The 15,584-nt window shown below is 36.8% G+C and overlaps 1 protein-coding gene across 1 annotated transcript; it reads right to left on the minus strand.

The window, feature by feature from the left end:
- Positions 1-1,503: 1,503 nt before the first annotated feature.
- On the minus strand, positions 1,504-2,819 carry LOC126739126 (uncharacterized). The gene is made up of 2 exons (XM_050444653.1): positions 1,896-2,819; positions 1,504-1,743 (listed from the first exon to the last, which is right to left on the minus strand). The coding sequence occupies exons 1-2, from the start codon at positions 2,817-2,819 to the stop codon at positions 1,504-1,506; spliced, it is 1,164 nt and encodes a 387-aa protein (XP_050300610.1).
- Positions 2,820-15,584: the final 12,765 nt, after the last annotated feature.

Here is a 15,584-nt window from a genome sequence, read left to right on the forward strand (position 1 = left end):
GGATCGTTTGATTGCCGTGTGTCATACTGAGTAACCTCTTTGCCTGAGCCTGTTCGCTTCTGCGTCCAGTGGTCCCCTTTTTTCTTTAATGATAAAAGGTTTGTCTAGGTATGTGACCTTGGTTCTGTATGTTCTTAGGGCCAGGCGCCCAAGGTCCTGTATCTTGTCAAATAAGGCATTGTGCCCATCTTTCGATAGGATTGTTGCGCCATTTGACAGCAGTCTTTTCGCCCCCGTTATAACTTCAGCCCGTACCACTAAGTGTAGCGGGCTTAGTCCTATCAGGTTCTCTAGGGCAGCAGTCGGCGTTATTGACATCGCTCCTGTTATGCCCAGACATGCTATTCGTTGTGTTTTGTTGAGTATCTGTATTACAGTCCTCTTTTCTGCCGCATGCCACCATATAGGTGCTGCGTATGTAATGATGGGTCTAACCATTGTCGTGTACATCCCATGTACCATTTTTGGTGACAGTCCCCATATCTACCGAACATTCTCTTGCAGTACATAAGAGTTTTCGTGGCTTTATTTGTAGCCTGGATTACATGTTTCTTGAAGCTGAGTTTTTTATCCAGGGTTATACCTAGATATTTGACCTCGTCTTCAAGTCGCAGATTTTCTCCATAAAATTTTATGTTTCTAATGGGCTCTAGTTTCCTTCTTTTGGTAAAGGAAACCAGAGTAGTTTTTGTGGGATTTACCCTTAGTTGTTCTTCCTCACACCAGTGCTCGACAGTAGTCAGGGCTCTGCATTTTTTCGAATACATAAGCCTGACTACCCCCTCGTGTAAGGATGACTATATCGTCAGCATATCCTATAGCAAGGATAAGCTGCCTCTCCAGTCGTGTCAGCAAGCTGTCCGATACAAGGTTCCACAGCAGCGGTGACAGTACGCCCCCTTGCGGTGTTCCCCTGCACACTTTGGCCTTAACCGTTGTGCTGTTGAGATTTGCTGCTACTTTCCTATGATTTAGCATTTGGGTTATCCAGCCGCCAATCATGGGATGTATTCCTCGTGCTGCTATCGCAGGTTGATTGAGTCATATTATGTATTGTCGAATGCTCCCTCAATATCTAAGAAAGCTCCTAGGGCGATCTCTTTGTTGTTCAGAGATTGTTCGACCCTCTGAGTTATCTCGTGAATCGCTGATTCGCAAGATTTACCTGTTTGGTAGGCATACTGGTGTCGATGTAGAGGGTTGACCCGTAATACATTGTCCCTGATATGCCTTTCTATGGGCTTTTCCTCTGTTTTTAGGAGGAATGATGTAAGGCAGATTGGTCGGAAGGATTTAGGTTTCGCATAGGAGTCGCGTCCCGTCTTTGGTAGAAATACTACTTTTGCTTCCCTCCAACTCTCTGGTATATGCGCCGTGGCTAGATATGCCTGCATTATTTTACATAGTGCAGGCAGCAGCAGTTCGCTACCCCGCTGTAACATGACTGGCATTATGCCATCCATTCCGGGAGATTTAAATGATTTGAAGGAATTTATCGCCCATTTAACCTTCTCGTAGGTTACTACCTTTTTCGCTAGTTCCCAGTGTTCCCTTTTGCCCCTGTTCGGAATGATAGGAGTTGGGTTCTGGGTATTTTCTGGTTGGTGGAGAATTTTCGATCCCGGAAAGTGCGTGTTCAGCATTAAGCCAAGCGTTTCTTCCTCGGTTGTCGTATATTCTCCATCGGGTTTTAGACAAGAGCCTAGGGTTTGTCGTGGCCCTTTGGATATTGCCTTGTGGAGTCTAGCATATGCTGGTGTCTCTGTTATGTCCCGGCATAGCTTCCTCCAACCTTCTTTCTTTGCTCTTTTTATAGCATCATTGTACCTGGTTAAGTGTTGTCTGTATAGATTCCACTCGCCAGTTCTTTTGGCTCTGTTAAAAAGCTTTCTTACTGTCTTTCTTAGCTCGCCCAATTCTTGGTTCCACCATGAGGTGTTCCCTGCTTGACGCGGTTTGCTTAGTGGACATGAGTTTTCAAAAGCAACTTTAATAGCCTCAGTGACTGACTCTGTCAGCACTTCGAGCTCTACATTGTCTTTTGCCTCCGTTGGACAGTTTTCCAGTTCGCGTCCTAGTATCTTATTGCAGAGGTCCCAGTCCGTTTTCCTGGCGTTCCTGTAGGTCTCCGGATTTGTATCCATAGATTCTAGATCGAATCTTATGTACCTGTGATCCGACAAACCTGGTTCGTCAGATACATGCCATTTTTTAACGAGGTCGCAGATGCGTCCCTTGCCAATGGTTAGATCAATTACTTCTCTGCGGAGTATGTTGACGAAGGTCGGTTCCTCCCCCACATTAAGTATATTTAGACCGAAGGCAGCACAGTAATTTAATAATGATTCGCCTCGTTTGTTTGTTCCAGTGCTTCCCCAGATAGTGTGGTGAGCATTGGCGTCACAGCCTATTATAAGGTTTTCCAATCTTTGATGGTCTATCAACCTCCGAACTGTTGTCGGAGGTGGTTCCCCTTGTTGATCGTGCGGAAAGTATGCTGATACTATTATTATATCGTAGCTCCTCTCCGCTGTTTTGATTTGTACTTTGACCGCCGCTGTGTCCCTGTCACAAAACTCCCACAGCGGGGTGGCCTCTATATCTTTTTTTATAAAGATACAGCTTCTTAGGTTAGGTCCCTCTTTTGGGTCTGACACTAGTCTCCCGTTGAGGTTTCCTAGTCCCCTTATCTGGCCCCTATAAGTATAAGGCTCCTGAATCAGGGCTATCTGAATATTGTTGTCGGCTATGCATTTTTGTAAGGCCGCAGTGGCTGCTTTGCAGTGGTGGAGGTTTATTTGTATCAGCCTCGCACCCATTGCGGAGAGCGATTTTAGGAAGAAGAAGTTCCCGGCAATCCCTCTGTTTCCATAGGGGTTGCCTGGTCCCTCTTCTCTTTCTCTTGGCTGCCGGCCAAGAGTCTAATTTTTATGCTGCCAAAGTTGAGGTATAGCGATTAATTCGCTTCCCTTACTTTGGCCCAGGATTTCTCGTCCATGAGGAGCGTTACCAGGCAACCCTTGTCGTCCTGATCCTTCCTCATGTCGAGCACTTTCCACAAGCTGGTGTTGATGTTGTTTTGAACATCCAGCTTGTGTAGGAGTGCTTTCGGTTCCTCAGTAGGTCCCGGCACCCATGTTATTGCCTTCACCGGTCTGGGAAGTTTGCCGTCCTCCGTTATCTGGAGTTCAGCCCCTTTCCAGGGAGTTTCCTTCTGCACCAGTCCGACGAGCCAATTTTTAGTTGACTCGTCGACACAGGTGATGTGAAGGATTTCCCCACCGTGGCTTACGCCTGCAAACTTGGGCGCAATTTGTGATCCGCTCTGCAGAGCGAGCGTTTTGTTGAGTGCCAGCCCTTTAGGGTGTTTGCCTGCTCCTCCGAGACGAATGCCTCGAGGTATTTTTTGGCTGTTATGGCCATTCTTAGCCCCGCCGCAGCATCCCGATAGGACAGCCCTGGTTCCCGTCTAGGGCCCCTAGGCTTTTTCCTGGGTCTTTTTGACTCCGGCGGAGTTTCTTCCTCCGAGCGATGTCGTTTTTGCGTTTTGCTCGTATTGGCCTTGGTCTGGGTGGGTGTCAGTGCCTCTTTGGGCCCCGTCCTCCCTTCCCTTGGCCGGCAACAGTTTGGCTTTCCGTCTTTGAGCCCCCGACGGTCGTTTCCTCCCGGCAGGTCCCTCTTTTCCTTTCTCAGCGGCGGTTCCTTGCGGCCCCGCCGTTGACTTCTCAACAGCGGTTCCTTTAGGTCCCGCCATTGCTGGCAAAGGTTGCTCTTGGCCCCCTTCTTTGGTTTTCTTGTTGTTTTGGTCCATTATAGATGTTCCCACGAGTAGCTAGGGAAAGGGTGGTCCACCCCTGCAGAGCCCCGCATGCAGGGGTAAGGCTGGATACACTGGGGTGCGCCTTGTTCCCCAGGGTTGGCCGCTAGTGACTGGGCTTTCCCCCAGTCTTGCATCCCTTGGCGCGCGCCATACCCTAGGAATTGGGAGATTTTATAGTGTTCTCACCACGCGGTCCGGGTGGTTAAGCCCAGACCCCCGTGCAGTTCATCAGCACGTACCCCACGCTCCCTTTTAGGATCATGGGGGTCGTTACGCCGAATGGACGGTTTACGGTGTATAGCTGGTCCGCGACGATGACCTTCAGTTGGCTCGGACGGGTGTAGGCCCGTTGGCTTCCCTTATAGTCACCGTTAACCGGAACCATTTCTGGTTTTCCGGTCGTTCTCCTATCCGCCACCTGGAGACGCGCATGACAGGTTGCTAAACCCCCGCAGATGTTTACTGCGGTGTCAGGATCCGTACAATTAGACTTCATCGAAATACGCTGTTCTCGTGGAATTCCTAATATAAACATCGTAGATAAGATTTTCATCTAAATGTTAACTTAAAATGTTATTCAATAGTAAGAAAGTATAGTTATAAAAAACTAGTGAAAAGAACTTTAATCGTGTTACAATCCTCACGAAAACACTTTTTCATGAGTGCACGGCGCTAAATTTGAGATTAAAGTTTCTTTCCGCCCAACTTAATCGCTCTTTCAAAATCAAAAGATTAATTGACTTACCTGTAAGGAAGATTAATCGTAATTTTCCGAACTTGTCCAAATATATAATTACACACTGTAGTTTCCGAATAACCTACTCATCAGCACGAACTTGTTTATATTTAAAATACCAGGGCCAACATTCCTCCATCTAGCCGCTATAAACCTGATGCCGCAGTGCAAGCAAGTTACCTAGAGGGTAGTGGGTAGCCAGGCGCTAAGCAACCCTGCAAATAACCCGTAAGGTATGTTTCCGACAAGCGGTTTTAACCAGAACAGCCGCACTGCGATCTCCCACCAACTTAAGCAGCGTAGCAACTTGCCAAGCAAGCCATCTGAGTATCAGACATGTTGGATATTTTCAACCAGGCGCGAGGTAGTGTTTGTTAGTAAAATAGAGGAAAAATTAATTGCGGCTGTTTTTAAACTCAAACCTATATGGGACCCAGCAGACGAATTAAGAAAAAACTCTAAATGCAGAGGTATGATTTTAAACTCACTCACGGGAGCTACAATTTACGACTGAACTTGATTAAATTCGTCATTGTAATAATATAGTGTGTGTAAGAAGTAGTGCGTCCAAGGTATATTACTCTCTAGTCTCTACCCACTAATCTTCACCCTCCACCCGTCTATAGTGCGGGCTCGGCTTAAGGGTCCAGCATAGCCTTCATTCCGTTAGAGTGCTTATACAAAAAATTGCCTGCTTATGGGTTAAGGACATAGGGAGGGACGGGTAGTAATTATATATTCGGACAAACTCGGAAAATTACGATCAATCTTCCTTACAGGTAAGTCAATTAATCTTTTAATTTTCCTTCGCTTGTCCTCAATATAATTACACACTGTAGATGTTCAAAGTAATAGGCAATTTTTGGTTGCTACTAATAATATAATAAAATAAAATGTATATTAAATAAACTAACATTATTAAAGTTTAACTTGCCAATATTACTTAGATCCTAATTGAACAACTGCACTAGCAAAATTACCCTGAGGCTCTTCTAACGGCCTGTTATAAAAATTAAAAAACGTATTTGATATAGGAGTCCAACCAGCTGCATTTTTTATTAAATATATGCTGATGCCCGCTTTAAATGCAGCAGACGTGGTAGCATGACGTACACTGTGCGCTGAAAAAATGGATGTGTCTATACCACCCAGTTTTAATGTTTTTTTAATCCATCGGATTGTTATTTGAGATGTTGATGAGTGATATGGTTTTTAATGGGTTAAAATTAAATTTTCACAGTTATTACAAAATGGATTAGTTCTTTTAATATAATGATCAATAGTAGAAGCTAGTTATGGCTATATACCCTTCCAACAAACGAACAAGTATTCGGAAAATCCAAGAACGTGTTTAAACCAACAGGCCAAGTTCCAAAAAATAAACCTGAGCCCATGTCAACTTGTACAAGTTATACGATACCCAGAGATCCTTCTAATAGAAACTTTAGGTCTCAAGAAATCTTCCAAATAGATAACCCGAATCATGAAGACTTCCAAAAATCATGAATATGATAATCTTCAATACGATCCATCAGATTATGAGTCAGATTACCCTCATGAAAATGCTATTTGTCTAGGTTATAATGACCCAATTGAAAATTGCGATTTAGAAGAAAATCAAACATCTTGTGAAAATGAAAATTTTCATAAAACCCCGATTTTAGATCCTCAAAAATAACCTATGAAATAAACACTCAAACAACCAATAATAGTTTACCTTATATAGAAATAAAAAATCCCCCTATGAAATTACTAATTGATACTGGATGTTATCCTTCCATTTTAAGACCCTCAATAATTGCTGAAAAATATTTCCCAGACAGAATTTATCAATTTTCCTTAAAATTAAAAACAGGTGTAGGAGAAAAAGAAACTCTCTTCAAAGCAGATTTACCAGCATTTAACGAATTCAAAACAAATGATACAATTTCATTTATTTTGTATGATTTTTATGAATTTTAGGAATTTTAGGATTAAAAGAATTACCTCGATTTCATTTCAATATCGACCTGACTAATAAACAACTCATTAATCTAACTCGAAACCTTATATTACCCTTTAAATATCGTGAACCTGAGTCAAGTTTCAAGATAACGGTAAATGCACACGAAATCCTTAGTGCAAAAATTCCTGTTACCACACAAGAATTTGTCGATGTTATCATTCCTGAAGGTACTCTTGATAATTTATACGTGCCCGAAACGATATGTACCGCAGAAAACGGTTTTGCCCGCGTAGACATTTACAACAATACCGATGAAAACATATCCGTTAATTTAAACAAACCTTTTAATTGTTATCTTTTCCCCGAAAGAATAAAAGAAAATTATGATTTTTTACATTTAAATAAAAAAGAAAAACCCCATTTTTGCAATAATCGTTATAAAAAGAATTTCAACATAAAACACCAAATAAGACAATCTTATCTAAATAACAAACTACAGCATTCAAAGGATTTCTTTTGAACGCTGTATATGATATGATATGATATGAGAAAATGATTCAATAATTGGCAGCCCTGAGATATTTCTAACGACATAGATCAATACCTTTCTAACGAAAATGTTACATTAGAAGAATTAGAGCAACTAACTGAAGTATTTGATTCATCTTTAACACAAAGTAATCCTCCAGAAAAAGAAAGTAAAATCAAAATTTTACAAAATATCCAAATAAGACCCCCTGGTCCATTAACAAGTGGAGAAACCACACACTCTGCAACAGAAGACCCAATTCTAAATATACCTTTTACAGAAAATCGTTTTAACACCTATACAAATCAAATCTTAATAACTCACGGCTTTAATAAAAAATATCATGCTTTTAAAACTACTCATTTTGGAAACAAAAATCGATATCATTTAACCTTAACTGAAAACTATGAAAACGAAATAATTTACTTCTTTAAAGAATACATTAACCCCAAAGTTGTACATTGTTTGTTTATTAAACAAACTGAAATCAATAATTTAGAAAATAAAATAGCTACTATTTTATCGAATACATTCAGACACAATTCTTATAAATTAGTAATATCTAACACCTTTTTAAATGATATAGTCGATACTCAACATCAAAGAAGCTTAATAGAAAACCACCATGAAAAATCATGTCATAAAGGTATTAATGAATGCTTAATGTCTCTAAAGAAAATGTATTACTGGCCTAACATGAAAAATGATTTAACTGAATATATTAATAATTGTGACATTTGTCAACAAGCAAAATACGATCGTCATCCTTTAAAATTAAAGTTTTCATTAACCCCAACTCCAAAAGAACCTTTAGAATCAATCCACATAGATACTCTTCAGATATCTAATATTAAATTCTTAACAGTAATCGATGTATTTTCACGATATGCACAGGCATACTTACTAGAGCCTACCAATAATGCAATAACTGTTTTAGATAATCTATCGATATTTATTAGTCATCATGGAATACCCCAACTAATCACCTGTGACAATGGTACTGAGTTTAAAACATCCCTTATGATAGATTTTTGTAAACTTCATAATATCAAAATCCATTATACCACACCAGGCAACTCTAATAGTAATAGCCCTGTGGAACGTTTACATTCGACCCTTATTGATTCCATTCGAGTCTTAAAGCTAAAAAACCCAAATGCGACAACAAAACAACTCATGCTTTATGCCATTATGGGATACAATTGTTCTGTACATAGCGTAACAAAACAAAAACCCTTTGACATAATAAACGGACGTTTAAATGCTTTAGATCCCTTTGATTTGACAGACGAAATTATTATCAATAAATATGTTAATGATCAAAAAGAAAGATTAAAAATAATTCATGAACAAATTCATAACCAGTCAGTCAATACAAAAACTAAATTAAATGAAAAGCAAAATAAAAATCGCGAAATACCACTCGAATTAAACCCTGGAAAGAAAATATATATAATGGACAAAACAGCCTTAAGAAACAAGGATAAGCCACGTAAAAGAATTGAATATGTAAAACAAGATATAGGTAACAAAATAATAACACAAAAAGAGAAAGTCATTCATAAACCTTTAATTCAAAAGCCTAAAACCTTTCCTAAAAAAGACTTTCTTCTCCCCAGGAAAAATGAACCTCCTGACGAACCTCGTTATCATCCGATTGAGATCGGATCCCATCAGAGATGACAGCAGCGATAGCGAATGACCGTAACCTTTTAATAAATCCTATTGAAACTCCATTACTCCTATTTCACTTAGGAAATGCCAGTATAGAAAACAAACATACCTTTATACATTACATAGAGTTAAAACCTCTACAATTAGAATTAGAAAACATAGAAAACGCTTTTAGAATTTTTGAAGCTTCATGCAATGAAACTAACATAATTAACTCTCTGCTTATGCACCATATTAACACTATTGACCTGCTTACTCATGCTAAATATTTCATTAACGAAGTTAGAATTAAGCTTAATAATATTAAACCTCACAATAGAGCTAAACGTGGCTTAATTAACATATTAGGAAAAGCATCAAAATGGCTTTTTGGTACCTTAGATGCAGACGATGGAGAAAGATATGAACAAGCAATAAATGAGCTTAAACTTTCTCAAAACTCTTATAAAAAGGAGCTTAACTTGCAAATATCTTTAACAAAAGATTTAATTAATAATTACAGTAGCACTATCACTATTCTAAGGAAAAATCAAAACTCTTTGAACAAACATGTTGCTTTATTTGAAAAACATATGAATAAAACTGTTAATGATCTCTCAATTTTATTAAAACTTCAAAATACCATAAATCAATTAATAATAAATTGTCAAAATTTCATAACATTTTTAGACAACCTAGAAGATGCAATAATGTTTGCAAAACTCAATACGCTTCAAAGTGCGGTAATTTCAGCTAGTCAATTAGAACAGATAATTTCTAATTTAATTACTCTTTATGGTGAAGAAAAAGTTATAAAGTTTATAGATTTAAATTATTATTATCAAATTGCTGGATTACAAGTAAAATTCTCAGAATACAAGATTATATTTGCCATACATTTTCCTTTATTTATAAAAGAAAATTTTAATATTTACCACTTGTTCACCATCCCTATAAATAATTCAATTATTGTTCCTGAATTACCATTTAGGACCACCAAAAGCTGATTGCTCAACAGCTCTGATTCAGAAAGCTGAGAACTCACCCTGCAAGCTCCTCAAAGTCAATGTTTTTACTCCTATTATACAAGCCACTACTAATGAGTTTGTATTGGTAATCCCAATTTCCTCAAAAGTAAAAATCCAGATGCTCTGCGACTCAAAAAGAATTTTCTTCGCAACTAGACCCAGTTTGGTCCAGATACCATACAAATGTGGAATCGAAATCCTAGGATCCCAATTTTGGAATGAAGAAACAATCCTGGATTATGTACCCTTCCAATTACCAGAAATATCCTTTACTAATATTGAATTCCAATTACCCATGGAAACGATCCAGCTTGACTCTATCGATCCGATCTTAATACAAGCACTTCAAGACCAGGCAAGAGTTATCAAAACCCTTCCAAAAGAAGATGACCAAATCCATCCAGCCACATGGAATTTTGCCACAATCCTTGGAGTCATACTGATCCTGTGCTGCATAGCCTTTGCAGTATACGAGTTATTCTTCAAGAAAAGAACAATTCCAGAAAATCCAGAAGATCCAAAACAAAAAGAAGACGCTGCCACCAAGAATGTTGAAATCAATCTTAGGAGGGGGGAGTTATGGCCACAATATTGACCACTCTGTATATATATTTGCTTACTATTATGTTAACGTTGCTTTATATTATCTTTCGCTGTATTTGCTAGTTTAAGTCTATACAATATCATGTAATGGCCTTATGCCTCAATCTTCGTTGTACCATACTTGCTGCTTATACTTATTGTCAAATAAAAACTGTTTTTTAAAACGTGCTTCGCACGATAAGAAACATAACTAGCTAAACAAAGTTCTTTTTTACTTGTAAAAAAATAAGTAATGGTTGAATCCTACCTAAACCAGATGTTTTAACTCTATCTGGAATTTTAATTTCTATTCTATCCGTTAAAATATTTATATTTCAAATCTTAATTAAAAAAAGAGTTTGAACTCTGCTGGCCGATGTTAATGCCATAAGAGTAACAAGTCTATAAGTAACATATTCTAAATTTAACTTATCTAGAAAGTACATATGTACCTAAGTACTTTAAAAGTGGATCAGGATTCCAGGTAATTTTATATTTCGGTTGCGGGGGTCGAATGTTACAAACGCTTTTTTTTTTACCGATTAATTATCTTTTCATCGCTTTGACTTACAGGACTAAAAAGTAAATTAAGTGGTGATCTGTAAGAATTCACAACAGAAAAAGAAAGTCCCCTATCTAAATTATCAGATAAAAAACTAAAATAAGTTTCCAAGTTATACGCAAAAGGATCTATATTGCTATTTCTATAAAATTGCCAAAATCTTTTATAACATGCTGTTTATTGTTTAACTGTACCGTCTGTCAAGGATGCAAAGATAACATCGATTGCATTTTCTGGCACTCCTTTTCCTATATAGATCTTCCGGATAATTTCCCTGCAACCAGGGAAATCTCCTTGTATAAGGGGTGGTATTCTCTGAAAGGAGAAATAAGTAATGATCTTTCTGGTTCAAAATAGATAGGTTCTTCCAATAACAGCTTAGTGAATAATGGATACCATGGCTGTGTAGGCCATTAAGGTACAACCAAAGTTCCCGATGCTTTTTCTTGGACAAGTTTCTCTAAAACTTTTGTAATTATCAAAAAGGGAGGAAAACCGTAAAAGAAAAAAATTGACCATTTTATTGTAAAAGCGTCAATAGCCCATGAATCAGGGTCTGGAAACCACGAAATATATTTACTGCATTTTTTATTAATTCTCGATGCGAATAAATCTATCTCAGGGAATCCAAACCTATGTATAATTTTATTAAAAGCAATATTATTTCATTCATATTCCGTATTTATTGATAATGATCTAGATTCTTTATCCGCCAAAAAAATTTTCAGATCAAGTAATATAGCTAGCGAATACAGGAAGACTTTTTTCCTCACACCACTGTCAAAGAGATCTTGTAATATCGTTTAGGTATGAATATTTAATACTTCCGCCCCTATTAATACAAGAAATTGCTGTTTGGTTATTAATTCTTAATAAAATACGAATATTTTGTTTATCTTTAATTAACGCTGCTTTAATTTCTAAAAAAATAATATGCATTGATTGCTCAAGAGAATTCCAGAAACCATGGCTACTAGATCCCTTACAAAAGGCTCTTCAACCCGTTGTCGAAGCATCGGAAAAAATTTGCAAGGAAAAACTTTTAGGTTTCATATCCTGACCTAATCCTATATTATTACTCCACCACTCTAATTCCTGATGTAAAGAGTTTGGAATACAGATTCTTTTATTATAATTATGATGACATTCTCCTCTCAACATAAAATGCCTAATTTTTTCGAACGGTTTAATATGAACAAACCCGTATTTTGTTGCCGGACAAGAAGCTACGAGTTTACCTATTAACTGAGCGAATTCCCTCAATGAACATTCATTTGTCCTTTGGAGAAAAATTAGAATGAATTTTTTAATTGCCTTACACTTTTCATTATGGAGTGAAATAGACATATTAACAGTATTATATATAAAACCTAAAAATATAATGCTCTGCTGAGGGATTAACCTACTTTTTTTGAAAATTTACTATATAACCTAATCTATTTAATTCTTCCAAAATTATTTTGGTATGACTATTACAAACATGTTTATTCTTCGCAATTATAAGTATATCATCTAAATAAAAAACTGTCATAATTCCCATAAGCCGAAGTTTTCTTGTAAACACGTTGACGGACACTCGAAAAACGGGTTTCAAGGTAAAAAAAGCACCTGTACTTTTCATCATTTTTGAAACAGTGATTATAAATACTTTTGAAAAAATTTATTTTTTTTTTTTTAAATTTTCGTTTTTTAAAAAAAGGGCCGACGGGCATATACGTCATGCCCCATGACACATGACTTTTGTTTCATATGGGCATTGACGGCTTTTGCCGTCCACCATAAAAAACACAAGGGTTTGAAAATAATTATTGAAAACATAGTAGAACTTAATTCGCTTAATCAATCGCTTAATTTAATATTGAAACGTATCATTATAAAAACGTTTCATTATCGCTTAATTCAATATTGAAACGTAAAAATGAAATGTAAAAAAGAAAATTTATTTATGCTACATCTCAAAACATGTCCCTGGACAGAGTGGAGGCATGTCTGTACAAATTTTTCAACGCAATTAGGTCTCCTTTCTGATTTTATTCTTGCTGCCGTTTCTGCACCGTAGATAGTACTTTCCTTTTTTTCTTAAAATTTTCCGGAATGGGAATATCTTCCAAAAAATGTTGTTCTATTTCTTTGCCTGATTTTGACACCCGTTTTCTTTTTTTAGAAGTTTTCGATGTCACAAAATCTCTTCCGTCTAAGGCGTCAGCTGTTGATAATTTCAGAAGACTTTTTAATATCGAGTGTCGGTAGTTCAATAGATCCAAATTGGAATTGACATATTTTTTATGAAGAAAATAGGCATTCCAAATGCACAAATCCAAAATATGAAAAATAACTTTTTTTGGCCATCTTATTGTTTTTCGCGGACAAGAATAGTAGCTGATCATTTGATCAGCTCTATCAATACCAGACATATTGTCATTGTATGCTGCAATTTCTATAGGTTTTTTTCGGGATTGGCCATATCGGTTTTGTACCTCAATTTGTTTGGGTTTCTAGCTCGTAAGTGCAAGAACCTCCCGTTTATCCTTCCACTTAGACACATACACATCACCTTTGCGACTCCAAATATGTTCTCCTTTTTTTATTCTTTTGCCGACGATGTGTTTCGGATTTCCACGTTTATTACTTCGTAAAGTCCCAGTAGTGTGCGTTTTGAAGTCTGTAAGTAAATCTTCAGAAAGAGCTACACTGTTATAAAAATTATCCATGTATAAATGATGGCCTTTCAATTTTATTTTTAAAAGCAGATTGCCAAATAGAAATTAGATACTGAATTTCAGAATAAACTAGACTAAAATAAGTAAAATATATATTTTATAAATGTATGTAGGTAGATATTATATTCTAGTTATTTTAAAATGTATAATGGACCAATTTTTATCTTGGTTCTTGATATATTTTTGAGGATAAAATTTATAAAATGTAAATAGGTGATATTTATGTAGGAAAAGTTTTGATCTTAAACTTTGGTATTTCTTACTATTTTGAAACTGTTTAAATGAAAACATATTTACAAACTGCATAAATATTTGCCCAATTTTATGAAATGTTTTCGTGTTTTTATTTACTCTCGCTTTCCCCTTCTAGACTAATGTTGTAGTAAATTTTGTGCTCTACAAATTAATTTCTATCTCAGTTTAATCTATCTTAAACCGTTCTCATGAAAATAGCATTTCAACACTTCGAAGAGAAATTTCACGGTAAGAAAAAAGAGTTCCGAGTGATAAGTATTAGACATTTTGAAACTTTCATGTCTTTAGGGGATAGAACAACTCATTTGGAACATAATTTCTCTATATAGTTTTTTTGTAACTAATCAAATAAACGCGTAAATAGAGAAAAACATAAAAAACGGCTATCTCAGCAATACAAATCACGTCTTAAGTGACGTCATTGCGCGAGGCAGGCGAGAACTCGTACACCGGAGCATCCGGCCCTGAGCAGGACACTACTAATACATTTATATGAAAATACGACGGGAAACCACCTCATGTCATATAAGCATAACTAAGTGAAAGACGGGAGCACCCGTCCAATTTTCAAAGTGCCCACTGACGCGTTTTAGGCAAAGACGGGAATGCCCGTCGTTGTCCGTCAACGTGTTAATGGTTTAAGCAGTTTAGTAAAAATAAATGGAGCAATGTTAAGACCAAATGGTAAACAGCTAAACTGATATAAACAATCTAAGAATTTAAAGCGTAAATACTTCCTATATTTTTTGTTAACCGGAACTAAAACATAAACATCTTTTAAATCAATGTTCGAAAGGTAATAGCAGATTTAACAGATTTAAAATAAATCTGTATGAGCCATTAGGTTTTTTAACAAGAAAATAAGATGATATAAAGTGGTATTTTGAATAACTACATTTTTCGACAGCACCCATTTTTGATACTTCTTGAATAGAATTTCGATACTCTGGTAAAAGCTTATTTACGATAACTACAGAGGGTTCAAAAAATTGAATAGGTTTTTTACAAAATAGAATTCTAATTCCTTTAACCCAGTCTAACACGGTCGATCTTTTATAATCATTTTCCATTCTTGCAGAAAACTAGAAAGTCTACCAGCATGCTTATTCACATTTTCTTCTGTGATTATTTCTTGCGGTAATTCTTGGAATCCCTCCAATACTTTTGGTATGGGTCAGATGTCCTCCTTTTGATTTCTTCGCCCCTCCTCTGTTCCTTCCTCCTCCCCTTGGGAAAAGTGCGACGGTAGTTTAAATTATTTCTATAGGTATCAGAACTACCAGCTCTCCCTAATCCAGAAGTTCCTGGAACACTGGACTGCCAGGAAGTTTGTTTCTTAAAATCCACACTGGCTTTCTTTATTGCCTGTTCGTTCTTCATTGTTTTAACAAATTTAGTGTTAAATAGAAATTCATCTATTTCTAACTGATCCACTACTTTTTTGCATTCCGGGTTTAAATGGGATATTATTCTAAATCTCCGATGAAGTGAAAGTCCGTGATGGACATTAGTAAATAACTGGCAGGCTTCTGCTAAAGATTTCATATGATCAGCCTTTTCTTTATTAGTCATCATAGACTCAATAACAGCCCCTACTGCCGACAAACCATGAGCCAATTGTTCCTGTAAAGCCCTCATGAACCTATCATGTTCAACAACAGATTTAATTAGGCAGGGCTGCACCTCATTATTTATTTGAGGTGGGTGAAGCGCCCTACAATTCGATAGAATTTTGTTTCTAGCTACTAACTCAT

This window comes from Anthonomus grandis, chromosome 8 (assembly GCF_022605725.1).
Source record: "Anthonomus grandis grandis chromosome 8, icAntGran1.3, whole genome shotgun sequence".
In the NCBI taxonomy this organism is placed as follows: Eukaryota; Metazoa; Arthropoda; class Insecta; order Coleoptera; family Curculionidae; genus Anthonomus; species Anthonomus grandis.